At 40.3% G+C, this 18,628-nt stretch overlaps 1 protein-coding gene across 3 annotated transcripts in view; it reads right to left on the bottom strand.

The window, feature by feature from the left end:
• The window catches only part of egfra (epidermal growth factor receptor a (erythroblastic leukemia viral (v-erb-b) oncogene homolog, avian)), a 288,862-nt gene that overhangs the window by 72,916 nt on the left and 197,318 nt on the right, over positions 1-18,628 (bottom strand). For all 3 annotated transcript variants that reach the window (XM_072253612.1, XM_072253613.1, XM_072253614.1), the window contains 4 exons: positions 15,179-15,247; positions 13,488-13,606; positions 4,496-4,637; positions 3,424-3,540 (listed from right to left, as the gene is read on the bottom strand). In XM_072253612.1, the coding sequence (XP_072109713.1) occupies positions 3,424-3,540; positions 4,496-4,637; positions 13,488-13,606; positions 15,179-15,247 (447 nt within the window). The remainder of the gene's footprint in view (positions 1-3,423; positions 3,541-4,495; positions 4,638-13,487; positions 13,607-15,178; positions 15,248-18,628) is intronic.

Here is an 18,628-nt window from a genome sequence, read left to right as displayed (position 1 = left end):
AGTCAATGAGAGCTACTTTTATAATAGTGATTAAGACTTGTCTACAAGATCAGGACATGGAAAAAACTTGACATAGTACTGTGGGGAAGTTTATGTCTTGAAAGCAAGACAAGGTCTCTGTTTAATAACTCATCCATCTCAGTGTGACAGACTCAATATGGCGTTCAGATATCAGAGCTGGTTCAGTGTTGAAGTTGCTGTGCATAACTCAAACCACTTGGGACTGGAATTGCACTATCATCATAGTAGTGGATGTAGATTCAATAATCCTTTTAAAATATTGATTAAATATTTGAAGGGGAAATGTTAAAACTCCTCAGAGATTGAGAAGCAGAAGACTGAATGCTAGGAACTTCATCTTTATTCTTATTGCAAATTCCAGCTGAAGTGAACATAGAATTTATAATAGAGAAGTTGAGGACAGATGAGCTATGGAAGTAATAATTTATAGACAGTAAGGTTTTAAACACAAAGTGAGGCAGAGACAGGAAGATGGCCTTTCAAATATTCATCTCTGTCAAATATTACAACTGTGGTGCAGTGGAATAAATTATCTATATGGGGAAAGCATTCCTTGCTCAATTTCACCTCCTCCGTATACCTACTGAATATTACAACATTGAATACATCATCAGAATAGACTGATAAATGGCAAGCAACATCTGTGTAACAAAAATACAAGGTGATAAAAGAGTCTGAACACTTTGACATTTGAGTGCTACTGGCACTACCAAGTGGTGTGGAAGGGAGAGATGTTCATCTTTGTTTGGAAACTCAGCTGAACCAACTGCATAAACACCATAGCTACAACAGTATATCAGAGGTTGAATACACTACAACATGCAACTTACCTCCTGAAAATGCAGTCTTTCCACCACAAATCTAGCACAAGCATGGAGCATAACAAAATTATTTTCACTTGGTAGATGAGTGCAGCTCAACCAACTTGACATCATTCAGTACAAAGCAGAGACGTTGCTGAGAACCTACCACGTTCCTGAACATTCGTTTCTTCGATGCCAGCACACAATGGCTCTGAATATATAGCGTCTGTTATTCCAAACTACTCTGACAACACCTGCCAAATCTCCATCCTCCACCGCCAAGGACATGGGCAGAGGGTGCCTGGACGTTTCATTCCAAGTGGCACAACACAATTTGGAGATGTACTGCTCGCCCTTTATCATGGCTGAGCTTAAATCCTTGAAATTCCAACCCAGCAGGGTAGTGAGAGCACCATCTGCAGAGGCACTGCAGTAGTTTAGAAAGGTAGATTGCTACCACCTTTGCAAGGGCAAGGAATTGACCATGTACTTTCTACTTGCCTACTATACCTACATCCTGCAAAACCAAACAAAACCACAAGAAGGTCTCTATCTGTACCAGGATTCAAACTGGTTTGATATCAAATATTTAAGCCCTGCTATAGCCAGATGCATAAAAATGCCTGAGTTGTCTTTTTAATTTACGAAGTGAGATACAAGTTTAACTGAATCTTATATCTTCAAATCGTGTTGTCAATATTTATTGCTCCTTTGTTCATTTTGTTTTCTCTTTTGTATTTGAACTTTTTTTTTTGTCTTTTGCACATTAGTTGTTTGCCTGCCCTGCTGGGTGTGCTCTTTCATTGATTCCATTATGGCTTTTGGATTTACCGAGAGTCCACAAGGAAACACACCTCAGGGTTGTATATAGTGACAGATATGTACTTTGATAATAAATACTTTCAAATTTCAACTTTAGTACAAAAATGCAATAGAAGCAGAGGCAGTGGCTGATGTGTTTATACAGATCCTGGGCCTTAGCTATTCCTTGGGGGAAATTTTCCTCACCATTCTGGTGATAAATTTTTTCTTCAAATCTGCACATTCTTAACTTTCTCCCAGGGGCACTTGTTTGAAAATAAAAATCAACAATAAAAATAAATTATGGACCTCTTGCCATTTCCTTGATATTTGTTTCATCAGAAGGAAGGATTTATTATTTATAAAACAAAATGGTGCTTTAATTCCCACCATAATTAATGCATGAAGCAGTACCTTTTGACCTGAAGCAGACTACAAAGGTCATTGTGTGATTGCTATGGGATATTTGGACTGACCAACATACAATTTCCATTTAAACCCCAACTATTAGAATATTCATCTGATCAATAATCAATCCTCCCAAGGAAACTAGTGATACTCATCTCTTAACATGCTCAAAGTACATTCTAAAAAATAATGTAAGGACGTGGTCTTCTTTGTTTTCTTTTCCCCCAGTGTTAACCTTATGTAGAAAGTCATCTAGCTTAGCAAACACTGAATTCTTAATCCAATTGGCAATCAATTAATACACACAATCAGACAAATGATTTAGATGTTTCCTTGTTTTATGACAAATTGATGAATTTTTAGTCTACTGGTGGACTACTTCAGCTAGAATATTTCAAACCATGCATGTGAAAGAAAAGAAGTTTCAAAGCCATTAACAAAAGTCTAACACCATCTGTCCTACAATTATAAGGAGTCTTACTTTTGATTCCAGTTGTACATTCTACACAGCACTAAGTGGCAAAAATCACATTAGTCCAAGGGTTGTCAACATGGAGTCCATGGACCCCCTCGATTAATGGTAGGGTCCACGGAATAAAAAAGGTTGTGAACTCCTGCATGAGAGGTACTCCCCCGAGTTACCAATTTCCTTTGTTTTATGAACACACAACAATTTGTGTCAGCTAATTAATTGTTACATCAAACACAAGCTCACATGATGTCAAGGAGCACACTGGGAGAATTGCAAGCCATTATGAAATATCATTAGACAAAGATTAAGAGTGGAATTGGGGATAAAATAGAGAAAAATTAACTGAAACTGATTAGAAGAACTATTTATGAGAATAGTTGGAATGACAGAATCCTTATTAAGCTCAGTTTTGGCTGTACTCCTTTTTACTATTCAAGCCGATGATCAGTATAGGTTTGAAAGTAGTGTATATAATGCTACATTTGTATTGCATGCTGAAACAGAAAGTCTACTTACTGATAATTATTTAGGAACTAAAAGGAATCTTTGAGTTGACAGTAAGAAGGGGAAATGGCATAGCTAGTCAAAGCCAGTAATCATGACGCGCTGTATTTTGGAGAGTATGATAGATGTTTAAAATTCTGAAAAGCTAGAAAATGGAGGTAGACATGTATTCAAAACTATATGGTAAAGATTTAGAAGAGAGAACAGACGCTTGAATTTCACAAAAGAATTTGGAAGCTGTAGAATTCACTTCCAGGATTACTGGTTGATCTTGATTGAGTCAGTGGATGAATGAAATTGGAATGAGATGAGATGATGTTGTCAGAGAAGAGGTGAAGGGAGCAATACAACAAACTGTTAAATCTAACTGAAGTTATGCTTCACACTGAAGTCAAGGGTAGCTCTGAGATATACCTTTTGGACAAGGTCCTTCACATTTTTTACACTTTCTGATATTGTCCTCATCCACCTCATGTGTACCAGGACTGCAGGATCGAACACAGGAATCAAGGTCTGTTACCACATAGTTATCTGAAGTTTAAAGAAAATAGCAAGTTTAGAAGAGGTATTAAAATTCAATGGAATATGATTTATAATTTCAAAAGGAAAACATTTCTTGACAATCTTATACTTGGTGAAAAAGGAAGAGGTAATTCTGTGCATTGGGTTCGTGCTGGCTCTGAGGGGAGCAACCATCAGTTCCAATTTCTCCTTTCCTTATTTCACCGAGCCCCTTCAACTTGTTCTCCTTCACATCAACAATAATCATTGATGCACTCAGTAGCAGGTCGGGGTCATCTTATTTTAGATTACCTTTCAATAGAGCATTCTTGTCATTCCTCTCCTCCAACATTACTGAGAACCAGAAAACTCATCCAATTTGCTTTCTTATTTGTCCATTAGGCAGAGTAATTGACAATTCAGTGCTTACCAAATGTGCTCACTGATACAGACAGCTTCATTAATATGGGTTACACTGTGGTACAGAATATAGAACCACAGGTTCACAGGCTCAGAGACCTGGGACCAATCCTGATCTGTCTGTGAGGAATTTGAACATTTTGTGTGGGTTTCCTCTGGAAGCTCTGGTTTTCTCCACATCCTAAATGCATGGGTTGGTAGGTCAACTGGCTCCTGTAAATCTCTGCTTTTGTATAGGTGAGTGGTAGAACCTGCCAGGGGTGGGGGGGGGGGATGATAGAGAGGGATGAGGAGAGTAAACAGAGAATTAATGTTCTCTGTTAATGGATGGTTGAAGGTCAGTGCAGACAGTGGGCTAAAAGGCCTGTTTCTGGCTGTAACTTTCTATGACGGTATCTAGATCTATAATCAACAACTACAACTCAATTACTCTCATCAACCCCAAATCAAGCTATTAATTGGGTAAATGATGGCAGTGAATTTCAGCGTTTATAATCAACCAGCTTTCAGCATACAAATACCTCTTAATTTCATCAAATCACAGAATAATTCAAGAACAACATACGGGGACACTTCTCTACACAGGATGCTCCAAAACTATATTTTCCGTGTGGATTCCGCTCCATTTGAAAAGTGATTGTATTATAAATTTCCAAGCGAGGACAGGATTCTTTACAAGTGCCTCCGTCGCTGAACTTCCGACAAGCCTGATAAACAAAACAGCATTTAACATATTTATGTCTGCATTTATATATCACCCAGTTCAACACTTCTGAAATAGATGGCGTTTCATATATGTAATGTCAATGTAACATAATGAAAAAGCTTATATTTTTACACTCCCCAGAGAGGTTTGATAGTCACGGTATGACTTCCAGTAACCAAGAAACAGGGAGCTATCCACAGGGGAGTTAGAAGTATGAGCAGATTTGGTATGTCAAAGATTCTTGCAAATTTCTATAGCTTCTCGGTTACTGTAAGCCATACCGTGACTGTCAAACCTGTCCAGGGAGTGTAAAAGTATAAGCTTTTTCATTATGTTACATTGACAGTACATTGGAAGCATTCTGACAGGCTGAAGCACAGCCTGGTATGGAGCTTTGCCACAGGCTGCTGAGGGCTGTGGACCCAGCCGGTGTCACCAGGTGCCCCATTCTTCCCACCAGGGTGGGAGCCCGAAGACCTATATTCAACAATTCAGGAACAGCTTCTTCCCTTCCGTTACCAGATTACTGAATGGTCCATGAACACTACATAATTCTCTTTAGTTGCACTATTTATTTTCCAATTTATAGTAATTTTGTCTTTGCGTTCTACTGCTGCTGCACACAAACAAAAATCATCTCATAAATCTGATTCCAAATAAGCCTGATTCTGAAAAAAATAATTGCATACAGACAGCCAGTAGACAGAAATACAAGCCCAGCAATACATGGAAGTGTTACAAGTCAGTAGTGCTGATTGAAGGAAATACCAGTCACGACAGATTGCATTCCAGAGCAAATTGGCTCATTGCTTCAAGCACTGACATATGTAGGGCAAGTTTAACAAAGTGTAGTGCACTTAATAGTAAATAAAAGAAAACATAATGTCAGTGGGAGCCTGATATATGTTTAAAGCAACTTTTAGCACAGGACCACATTTATGTGGGCCAGGTGACTACACTTCTAAGCAAAACTATTTGGCAGAGATGACAGGAGTTTCTCATAATTGTACGACTTCATGCTTTTGTCTTCTTTATGCTGTAATGCAGAGAAACCAAGACTTATCCAGTGGCTTTCAGAAGGTCCCAGGTTGGTCACCCCAGTTAAACATGCATCCTCACTATGCCCCTCCTTACCCCAAAATACTCCCCAGTCAGCTTGATTGCAACTTGGACATGCACCCTATCCTGACAGTAATGCTTCATCCAGCATCTGACATGGATACACACAGTCCACCAACCCCCACCCAGTATTCTGATCTGACCATCAAGATCTCATCCCAACCTCACTGTTACCTGTCTAATCCCAACCCTGCAAAATCCCCAGCAGCCTATAATATCCCCACAATTCAGAACCCTCATGACAGAAACTACCACCCCCAAGATTCAGAACTGAACACTTGAATCCTATCTCTATGCGTATCTTTAGTCTTTATTAATATAGGAACCTGCAGTATGCTTTCTCAGAAAACACATTCATTAGTAGTCATTGTGGAGTTAATGCTGCTTTGTAGGTGCTGAACCAGCTCCAAAGCAACATGATATGACCCATTCAATATTCTAATTTACAACAGGCACAAATACTGAAATAATCGCTGTTGTGTCTGTGCAACTACATACCAATTAAATAACAGCACGCACGCGGGAGATGGCTTTAATTGGTGTGTGTGTGTGAGAGAGAGAGCGAGAGAGTGTGACAGTGAGTGTGAGAGTGAGAGAATAATGTGCATACATAGACAACAGCCCATACGTAGTCCATTAGATACAGGAGCATAATGATGCCATTCAGTCCACCAAGTCTGCTCTGCCATTCCATCATAGCTGATCCCGGATTTCACCCAAACCCGTTCACCTGCCTACTCACCATATCCCTCCAAGCTCTGACCGATCAGGAAATGATCAATTATTGCCTTAAATATACCCACGGACTTGGCCTCCACCATAGTCTTTGGCAGAGCATTCCACAGATTCACTACTCTCTGGCTAAAAAAAATCCTCCTTACCTCTGTTCTAAAGGATCACCCTTCAATTTTGAAGCTGTGCCCTCTAGTTCTGGATACCCCACAATAGGAAACATGCTCTCCACATCCACCCTATCTAGTCCTTTCAACTTTCGGTAGGTTTCAATGAGATCCCCATGGATTCTTCTAAATTCCAATGAGTACAGGCTCAAAACTACCAACTGCTCCTCATATGTTAACCCCTTCATTCCTGGAATCATTCTTGGTGAACCTCCTCTGGACTCTCTTCAATGAAAATACATCCTTTCTGAGATATGGGACCCAAAACTGTTGACAATACTCTGAGTGTGGCCTGACTAATGTCTTATAAAGGCTCAGCATCATCTCCTTGCTTTTATATTCTAGTCCCCTTGAAATAAATGCCAACATTGCATTTGCCTTCTTTACCACGGATTCAACCTAGAGTTAACCTCTGGGAGTCTTGCACAAAGACTCCTAAGTCCCTCTGCACTTTTGATGTTTGAACCTTCTCCCCATTTAGATAATAGTCCACACTATTATTCCTTTTACCAAAATGCATTATCATACATTTCCAAACACTGTATTCCATTTGCCAATTTGTTGCCCATTCTTCTAATTTGTCTGAGTCCCGCTGCAAATGCATTGTTTCCTCAGCACAACCTACCCCTCCATCTATCTTCATATCATCTGCAAACTTTACCACAAAGTCATCAATTTCATTATCCAAATCATTGACAATCAATGTGAAAAGCAGCGGTCCCAATACTGACCCCTGAGGAACACCATTAGTCACTGGCAGCCAACCAGAAAAGGCCCCTTTTATTCCCAGTCACTGCCTCATGCCTGTTAGCTCAGGACTCTGGGATATAGCCCATCTGGCCTAGGTGACTTATCCACCTTAAGACCATTGTGTTTGCCTGGCACTTTTTCCTTTGTAATAGCAATGGCCCTCACTCCAGCTCCCTGACACTCTCTGGCACACTGCTCGTGTCTTCCAAATTGAAGACAGATACAAAGCTTAAGTTCATCTGCCATTTTTTTGGTCCCCCATTACTACCTCACCAGCATCATTTTCCAGTGGTCCAGCATCAACTCTCACCTCCCTTTTACTCTTTATATAATAGAGAAAACATTTGGTATCCTGCTTTATTTTATTGGCTAGTCTGCCCTTATATTTCATCTTTTCCCTTCTTGAAGTTCTTTGAATTGTCTTTTGTTGGATTTTAAACGCTTCCCAGTCATCCAACTTCTCACTCACTTTTGCTACCTTACATCCCCTTCCTTGGCTATTATGCAGTCCTTCATTTCCCTTGTCAGCCACGGTTGCCTACTCCTGCCATTTGAGAATTACTTTTTCTGTGAGACATATCTATATTGTGCCTTGTGAACTACTTCCAGAAATTTTAAGCCATCTCAGCTCCACCGTCATCCCTCCTATAACCCACTTGAGCAAGCTCCTCTCTCATGCCTCTGTAAATTCCCTTTATTCCATTGTGATACTAATACATGTGATTTATGCTTCTCCCTCCCAAACCCAAGGGTTCATTCACATTAAGCTCCTCAATAAGATCCGGGTTAGCACACAACACCCAATCAAAGATAGCTTTTCCTCGGGTAGGCTCAAGCCCAAGCTGCTTAAAAAAAATCAACTCGTAGGCATTCAAGAAATTCCCTCTCTTAATTTTTCCAATCCCTTTGCATACTGAAGTCCCCATTACAATTGTGTCATTACCTTTATTACACGTCTTTTCTAGCTCCCTTTGCAATCTCAACCCCACATCTTGCCTACTACTTAAAGGCTTATATATGATTCTCAAATTGTTTTTTTTCCCTTTGTTGTTTCTTAACTCCACCCACAAAGATTCAACATTCTCTGACCCATGTCACCTCTTTCTAAAGATGTAATTCCATCTCTTACTAACAGAGCCACACCACTGCCTATGCCTTCTTGCCTGTCCTTTCACTACAAAGTATATCTTTTGGTATTAAGCTCCCAAATATGTCCTTCTTTCAACCACGGCTCAGTGATGCCCACAACGCCATGCCGACCAATCTGTAATTGCTCCATGAGTTCGTCCACTTTATTCTGAATGCGACACACATTTAAATACAATACCTTCAGTTCTGCATTCTTCGCCCTTTTGAATTTTGCCTCTGTAGTACAATTTAACTCTTTGCTCTGTCTGCATTTGTGCCCAATCATTAGCTTGTCCTTCCTTACAATCATGGTACACCCATCATCTACTTGTAAACCTGCTGACTCATCCTCAACTCTATCATACGGGTTCTCATCCTCCTGCCATATTAGTTTAAACCACTTCCAAAAGCTCTAGTAAATCTTCCCATAAGAATTTTGGATTCAAGTGCTACCCATCCCTTTTGTACAGGTCTGCCCCAGAAAAGTTCTCAATTATCCAGAAATCTGAATTCCAGCCTCCTGCTTCAATTATTCAGCCACTTCATTCTATTCCAATCCTCACAACTCATGTGGCACAGTGTCTTTGCTCTGAAAGAAATGGATCCATACATTACACTTCCTTCCCCTTTTAATGCACATAAAACCATATATGCACAAAACGTTCAATTTCCCTTTCCTAAACCCATATTCCAAATAAACATGTTTTCACAATAACAGTCCATAACTAACTTCCAGTTCTAAAGATTCAGTCTTTCGGGTGGTGGTCTGTTTCTTTCAGGATAGCGTCTCTGGACCTGTGCAGTGGCATCAGATTTGGCAGGTGTCTTGTCAATGACAATGTTCTCAGTTGCCAGTGTCACATTGATTTCAGTGACATGACCACCGAGAGGCAAGTCCAGTGGCTGTAATGAGCCTGACTTGTTGAATGCAATCAGCTCAGATGTGGGTCTTTAGTTGTCGTCCTCGTTCTGTAGGGAGATGCCCTCCTTGTCCATCACTTCAATGGATTTCCTGAAGGTTTGGATAAACCTTTCAGCTAACCCATTGCTGGGTGGTGAAGAGATGACTTGAAATGTCTGATGCCATTTTTCTTCATGAACAGTCAAAACCTTTCTGATGTGTATTGTGGTCTGTTATCACTCACAATTTCTTCTGATAAGCCATTTCTTGCAAAGAGAGTTCTCAGGGTGGAGACAGTCTTTGCTGAGGTGGATGTCTTCATTGGGATAACCTCCAGCCACTTTGAATCCACAGCAGAAACAAGCAGTCCATGAATTGCCCAGCAAAGTCAATATATACTCTTTGCCATGGTGATGACGGCCAATCTCATCAGTGTAACAGTGCCTGTGGGGGTGCATCTGGATATCTTTGACATCCTGAACAGCTTTTGATCATCTTCAATCTGTTTACCTATTCCCGGTCATCACATGCAGCTCCAAGTGAGATTCCTCATCTTGACTGTACCCAGGTGTCCTTCATGCAGATGTTTGGTCCACAGTTTAGAGGGAATCACAACACAAGATCTACACATCAGCATTCTTTTACATTCCAACAGTTGGTCTCATCTCACTGAGAACTCTAGAAACATAGGGTTACCATGAGCTGGTCATCTTTGCATGGGGATGTTATAGACTTCTGACAATGTCAGGTTATTCCTTGTTTCTCTTTTGTATTTCAGAATTTGTTACCGGCAACTGGTCCACCGATGCTGTGTGGAACACTCCTGCTGGGTCACAGGATGAAGAATTTTCTTCTTAGGTTGTCAACAGTGGAAGATGTGACAAGCCATTAGCATTGCCGTGTTGTTGGTACCCTTGAAATGTATGTCCTAAGAGTGGGCTCCAAGGACCAGTGCCCAACATTGCAACTGGGTAGCAGACATCACTGGAATTCTCTTCCTGGGATTGATAATGGACACAAGGGGTTGGTGATCTGTCATTAGCATAAACCTCTGTCCATAGAGGTAGTGGTGGAACTTCTTTATTCCCCATTCTAGACTAAGGACTTCTCGGTCAAACTGTGCATAGTTGCATTCTGCACTTGTCAGTAATCTTGATGCAAATGTAATCGGGCGTTCAGATCCATCATTCATAATGTGACAAAACGGCTACAATGCCATAAAGGGGACAAATCGCATGCCAGACAGATGGGTAACGATGGGTCACAATAGGTGAGCAGTTCGTCTTATGTTATTTGTCTCTTTGTATCATTGAGTGCTTTTTCACATCTTTCTGATCATTCCCACTTTGCTCCTGTCTGTAACAACACATTCAATGGATGCAGCACTATAGCAATGTCTGGGTGAAACAGGTGGTAGTACTTTACAAGGTCCAAGTATGACCTGAGTTGTGACACATTTTCCAGTTTGGCTGCCTGTAGCAAGGCTTCCGTCTTCTCTTGTGACTTGTGTAAGCCATGATCTTCACATGTCCACAATATGAGATTTCATTCTTGAAAAACTCTCTTTTGCATGCAGACCACACTCATTCAGCCTGGTAAGCACTTTACCAAGGTTTTGGAGGAGCTCTTCATCATTTTTGCCAGTCACAATGATGCCATCAAGGTAACATTGTGTTCCTGGGATATCTTGGAGAACTTAGTCCACTTTTTGCCAAATTGCTAGGGTTGATGCAACACCAAAGGTGAGATAATTATACAGGAGTGTTGATTGTGAGAAAGTTCCTGCTTGGCTTCTCAATCTCCATTTGCAGATAGGCTTGTGACAGGTCAATCTTTGAAAACCTCTCCCCATCTGCCAAAGTTGCAAAAATGTCTTCTATTCGTGGCAGGGGATACTGTACAGTACGTAGCACCGGCTTGATGCTTGCTTTAAAATCCCCACATATGCAAACGGTTCCGGCCTTCCCTTTCATGATCACCAAGACAATAGTTGTGGCCCAATCACTCCACTCAACCTCTGAGAGAATTCCAGATACCTCCAAGCTCTGAAATTTAGCATCCACTTTAGGACATAGTGCGTAAGGCACTGGACGTGCTTTATGGAATCTTGGTGTTGCTGATTCATCCAGTTCAATTCTGGCCTTCATCCTTTGAGTTTATCAATACTCTTCTCAAACGCCTTCTCATTACCATTAAACAGTTGTGTCAGTCTCTGGTTAGTGCTACCGTTTGGGCTGCAGTTGCTTGTCGATAGCACAAATGACAGCTTTGAATGAGTATCAATCTAGTTGAATTTTTCTTAACCATTCACATCCGAAAAGTGCTGGCCCACCACATTTCAGCACATGAAAGTCTAAATGCTGTGTTTGGCCTCCATACATCACATTCACTTTCAGCTTGCCTTTGGGAGACACTTTCTCCCCTGTGCAATTCTTTAGCATTGCTGAGATCTTCTCTAATGGTAGCCTAGAAAACAGTCTGTTGAATTCAGCCTCTGGAATTATAGGCAAAGCTGACACTGTGTTCAGTTCCATTTTCAGTTTATACCAGACATCTATTGTGAACCACATGATTTTGTGATCCACTTCAGTGATACTATTTATCAGTCACCATTGTCAGACTCTGTTTTCTGATTCTGTTTTACATTTGTTCACTTTCTGCATTTGTTTAGTTCTGTGTTTGAAACTTTTCACTTGGTATGGTTTTCTTTTAGGTTGTGCTTTTTGTCTGCCTTCCATATTCTCTTTATGTAACCTTGGCCGTGATACTTTCTGCAGACTTTTTCCTTGAACCAAGTCATTTGCATCATGGGAAGATTTGCTGCATTGATAACATTTTTGGCTTTTTGCTCCATTCAGGGATATCTTGTACATTTTACACTCTAACCTCTTTTTCTGTAGTTCTGCTACATTCTTTGCTGCAGTCTCTTAACAATATTGCAATGGTTAATACCCGTTCTAAGGTTAGGTCTCTTTTTGACAGTAGCCTCATTTGAGTGCTTTGACTATGCTTGCCACGTACAAGCCTGTGTCTTAATGCATCAGAATGTCCATCTCTAAAGTCACAGTATTGGGAAAATTTATGCAGTACTGCAATGTATTCAGAAATGCTTTCATCCTTTGACTGGCTCATTTTGTAAAATCTAATCTCTCAGCTATTACCAGCTGCTCATGGCTCAAGGGATTTGGTAAAATTGTAACAATTTTGTTGAATGTCTTGCTAGCTGGCTTTTCAGGAGTTACTATGTTGCTTAAGAGACTGTATGCTTTTGCACCTATTAAGCTAAGAAGCGTGGGGGCTTTCTTCTGCTCAACCATGTTGTTTGCCTTACAATACAGTTCAACCCTTGCAATGTACGACTCCCAGTCTTCTTTTGCATTATTGAGTTTGTCAACTTTCCCGACTAAAGCCATAGCCACGCTATTTTCAGTTTAACTTTGCCAGTTGTGTGTCTTTCACTGTGTACTATGCAGTGTACTCATGTGTCCCCTTGTTGGCGTCTGTGACGGCCTAATTCACAGTGTTAACTATTTCCTCTCACAGTCTCGTCCTGTAGCTGTCGGTGGAGTTTGTGGTATTTTCTGACATTCAGGTTCATACTCATCGCCAATTTATTTTGTCTGTGCAACTACGTATCAAGGCACACACGCAGGAGATGTCTTTGACTGGTGTATTCACATTGCAGCGATAGAGAGAGGAGGAGAGAACAATGCACATGTGTAGACAACAGATCAATATGCATGCACAGAGAGCAGTTCATACATAGCGCTAAGGGGAGTCATTGCTCTAAAAGAAATAGATCCATACATTACAATCACATTAATAATCGTATTACACTTTCATTCTTGAACAGTTTTTCAGTCGGTGACCAAAACCTACCCTTAAATCTACTCATTCCATAATGATTCAAATAGCATTTAAGATCATGACTGGCATTAGCCCTTTGTCACACCATGGCACAGCTGAACATTCTCAGTGAGTTTGGAGGGAGGAAAGTAAGATTTGTATTTCATTTAACTCCACCTAATGGCCATAAATCAGTGAGTGTTCTTACCAGACAGTCATATTCTCTGGGTCCTGTACATCCAGCAGCACATTGGCTGTGGCAGCAGTCACTGGGGTTCGGACCTCTGCATCGACCCGAACATTGTTGTGCGCAGATTTTCTTTGTGACTGAGGACATAGAAAACAATTAGCATTTACATCACTTTTAATAGTGAGTACAAATTGTATCAATCCTATTACTGGCATCATCAAAATGCAATATATATTGCACCTACTACAATATTTGATTCTTTATGTATAGAATAGTAGAACAGGCATGAACAATAGGCATGGAAAAATAAATAACCCATATTCTTTTCATGACTGAGAATCAAAAACATCACATTTAAATGAGTAAATTGCATTTCAGGATTTTATAAATGATAAAGTCTGATAGTTTTCACTCATAATTACCTACTTATCATTTTGATTTAGCATAATCAACTCATTGTACCGTACGTGCATTATCTATCTTATATTCCCACAGCATGTAACAAAAACAGATATATAAATACTTACAGGAGTCAAGATTTTTTTTTGAAAACTACTGCTAAGGTGCAAAAATAACTTTGTTAGCAGGAAACCTATCAGTAGCTGTCACACAAGCAAAGTAAAATAAAGAAAGAAACCCAAAATGAACAGAAAATGCTGTTTAAAAGCATTTAGAAGGTCTGACTGGGTAATTTATAATCTATTTGTATTTTTCTTTTAAGTCAGTGAGGGATTAAACTCCGGAATACACCGAGGATAGCAATGGAAGCAGATTCAATTATAGGATTCAAAGTGCAGATGAATAAGGATTGGAAAGAAAAGAATTTGCACATCTAATGGGGCCAGGGAGGAAATAGGACGAGTTAGATTACACTTACACCGTTCTGATGGGTAAAATGCCTCTTTGTGTTCTGTGATTAAGAAAGAGTAACTGAGGGTACTCTTAATGGAATTAAGATTAATGTATTTCTTGTAGGATATATTAACCTGTATATCTTTTGTGTACTGCATTTGGTAAAGTCCAAAATATTGGACACTTGACAAAGTTCAAAACGTTGGCCAGAAACTTACTGGAAGACTGTTACGTTAATAGTCACAGTTCATGATTAACCTCTTACTCAAATCCGTTCTTGTACAATAAGTCAACATTTTTGGAATAAATTTTCCAGTTAAAGTTTCCAATTAAAGTTTCAGTTGATGCAGGGCAGCTTAAAAAGGGATAAATATTCAAGATATTTTAAAGTAAGCAACCTTTGTTAACAATCAGAACAATTTGTGACATAATGACATTCTAGAGTACATACCTGACGACTTAGGAATAGATTCTTCCTTTCCACCATCAGATTCATAAATGGTCCATGAGCACTACCTCATTATTATTTTTGCACTGTTTACTTCATAATTTATAGCAGCTTTCTGCTTTTGCACTGTCCTGCTATGTAAAACGAATCTCACATCTTGCAAGACATTGGTAATAAACCCGATTCTGATTCTCTAAAGATAATTGCTTTCACTATCACTAGCAGACCACTAAAATTGGGGGGTGGGAGATTCTACCTTTAAAGCAAATAATGGAAATGTAATGAATGAGTGCCTATAAGAGAGGAGAGCTTGAAAAGACCAGCTTTCGTAAGAAGCAACACATAGAATAGTCCAATTGAAAACATGAAATTACCAAACCATTTTTGAATTTGAATTGAGAACACTTACATTTTTGACAGTTCTCTATACCTGGACCCCAGCATGCTTCCTCTTGACACTGCGAATGACATTTGGGGCCTGTGAACAAAAAAATGTTACATAATTAAACATCAAAAAACTAACAATGATAAGGAAATTCATTCAAATATTGGTCAAATTTCTCTATCTAGCAAAAACTATCTTCTCTCAAAATATTCAACCAAACTTACTAATCAGAGTTTAAAATGAAGGAAAAATTGAAGATCAAGCTTTGAAGATTAGATTAGCTTTATTTGTGACATATACATTGAAACATAATGAAATGCATCATTTCGCCAGTGACTGACATAGTCCGGGGTATGCTAGAGGCAGTCTACAACTGTTGCCATGTTGCCAGAGCGAACATAGGACTCCCACAACTTACTAACTCTAACCTATATGTCTCTGTGGGAGGAAACCAGAGCACCCGGAGGAAACCCACGCAGTCGCTAGAACAATGTACAAACTCCTTGTTGACAGTGGTGGGAATTGAACCCCAATCGATTCACATTTATTTTTAAATTTACTTAATTACTTGACACTGTAAAGCATTGCATTAACCAATACACCAGTGGTCTCCAACCACCGGGCCGCAAAGCATGAGCTACCGGGCCGCGAGGAAACGATATGATTTGGCGATATAAAACGATACGAGTCAGCTGCACCTTTTCTCATTCCCTGTCACGCCCACTGTCGAACTTGAACACACGCAAGGTCATCAGTCGGTCATTAACCTGCAACTACTCGATGAGTAAAAAACAAACGTCGCTTGAGAGCTTTTTGGAAGAGGTGATAGGGGACATAAAAGGCCTAACGATGATGATAACACAGAGACAGCTGAGGCCGAGACTGCAAGAAAAAGAAAAATTCCTTCAACAGAAAATACGTACGAGTAGTACATAAAATATGGCTTTAATGCAACCGGTGACTCGCATGCTCCAAGCCCCCTGCGTGTGATATGTGGAGACAAGCTGTCTAATGAGGCAATGAAGCTCTCAAAACTGCTTCAGAACCTTGAGTCCAAGCACCCTGCACTTTTAAAGACAAACTCGTTGAGTTTTTTGAGCGGAAAAAACGTGAGCAAGCAGAACAGTCGCAAGTGTGAGAGCCACCACCTCCACAAATGCTGCTGCTCTGAGAGCGTTGTACTTCGTGGCTAGCTGTATTGCTAAGGCTAAGAAGCCTTTCACTGTTGGTGAAGAATTGATTCTGCCTGCTGCCAAGGACATGTGCCGTGAACCGATGGGAGAAGCTGCAGCTAACAAGATGACACAGGTTTCTCTTTCGGCTACCACTGTTTCAAGGAGAATCGACGACATAGCGGAGGGCATCGAAGCACAGCTGTTGGAACGGCTTAACGAGCATGGTTTCACTACCCGAGTCAAAGAAGTTGCTCCTGAATGCCAGTCTACACACTGTATTATACACAGGGAAATGCTGGCTAGCCGAAAAATGTCACCTGATCTTAACAGCGTATTGAGTGACATTGTTGAAGTTATCAATCACATCAAAGCAAAAGTCCTTAACTCATGTCTTTATGAGCAGCTTTGCGAGGAAATGGATGCAGAGCACAAACGCCTTCTCCTGCACACTGAAGTCAGGTGGTTTTCAAGGGGGAGAGCCCTGGCCAGGGTTTTTGAGTTAAGAGAGCAGCTACAGAGATTTCTTTCAGGAAAAAGATCACCACTGGCAGCCCACTTCAGTGACGAGGAGTGGATAGCAAAACTCGCTTATCTGTGTGACATCTTCAACCTGCTCAATGAACTCTATTTGTCACTTCAGGGCAGAATGACAACTGTCTTCAAGTTGGCAGATAAAGTGTCTGCTTTCAAAGCCAAACTGGAACTGTGGGGACGGTGAGTGGACAGAGGCATACTTGACATGTTCCCAACATTAGCTGGGATTTTGGGAGAGATTGAGGCTGCACCGTCCTTCTCACAGCTGGTGCACGATCACTTATCTTTGCTGTCGACAGAATTTGAGTGTTACTTCCCAACCGCAAATGGCCCAAGACGTGCAAAGGAATGGGTCCATGACCCATTTGTGAATGTCCCCGGTGAATCATCCATGTTAGTGCGGGAAGAAGATCAACTCCTCGAGCGTGAAAATGACAGTGGGCTGAAAAGTATGTTTGACATAACATCTCTGCCGGCATTCTGGATCAAAGTCAAGGCTGAATATTCTGAGATAGCCACGAAAGCACCGAAAACATTGCTTCCATTTCCAACATCATATCTCTGCGAAGCAGAGTTTTCTGCAATGAATGCAACAAAAAATATATTGCAGAATAGACTGGACCTAAGGAACTCCCTTATAATTGACATCACTATATTCATGCAAGGAAAATATGCACTGTGTGTTTAATATTAAATTTGTTAGATAAACCCTTTTAGAAATGAAATTGAGTGTATTAGCCACTGATAAGTGAATTATAGTTGACTTATCACCGATATTCCAGTCATGATTAACACTCCCCCAGTCGGCCGGTCTGCAAGAATATTGTCAATATTAAACCGGTCCGTGGTGCAAGAAAGGTTGGAGACTCCTGCGCTACACTACTATTCGGATTGATTTCAGAAGCAGTGAAAAAAACCCTTAAGAATAATATCAATTTGTTAAAATTTAAGAAATTGTTGCAATTGAGACCTTATTTAGGGTAGGAAAACACTGCAGCTAAATGAGACCCGATGTCTTGCAGATGTGAGGCAAGTTTGGGCAGTTGCAGTCACCACTTTCCAAAATGAGTGTGGAATGATCTTTGAAGCAAGTTATAATTTCTGGAGCCTCTTGTGTACTGCTACCTGAATAAGCTAATAAACAGGGATAGGGCAAACTAGAGAACATATTTTGAAGGCAGTAACACTCAGCCAGGAGGAATTATTTGTTGGAATGAGTTGAAGCCATACTATGTAATATAACAAATTCTTGAAATACACATCAATTACATACAGTATGTTACAAATGAAAACAGTACTAATACTCTGAATTGGAGTATGAAGCTGCAATCTGCTTTTAAATTCTTTTTACACCTGTAATGAAGGAGTTGTGGCCCATCACCTCTCCTATTAGACCGTTAGCCACTATTCCTGCTTTTGGGTACCTCTTGTACCAAATGAAGTGTCCGCTGAGTGTATGTTTGTGGTCTTCTGCTTCTGTAGCCCATCCACTTCACGGTTTGACTTGCTGTGCGATCAGAAATGCTCTTCTGCCCACCACTGTTGCTCACTGGATGTTTTTTGTTTCTCACGCCATTCTCTGTAAACTCTAGAGACTGCTGTGCTTGAAAATCCCTGGAGATCAGCAGTTTCTGAGATACTTAAACCACCCCGTATAACAGCAACAATCATTCGACGGTCAAAGTCACATAGTTCACACTTCTTCTTCATTCTGATGTTTGGTCTGAACAACAACTGAACCTCTTGACCCATGTGTGCGTGCTTT

The sequence above is a fragment of the Mobula birostris genome, chromosome 3, assembly GCF_030028105.1.
Source record: "Mobula birostris isolate sMobBir1 chromosome 3, sMobBir1.hap1, whole genome shotgun sequence".
In the NCBI taxonomy this organism is placed as follows: Eukaryota; Metazoa; Chordata; class Chondrichthyes; order Myliobatiformes; family Myliobatidae; genus Mobula; species Mobula birostris.
This window is presented reverse-complemented; position numbering and strand designations above follow the sequence as displayed.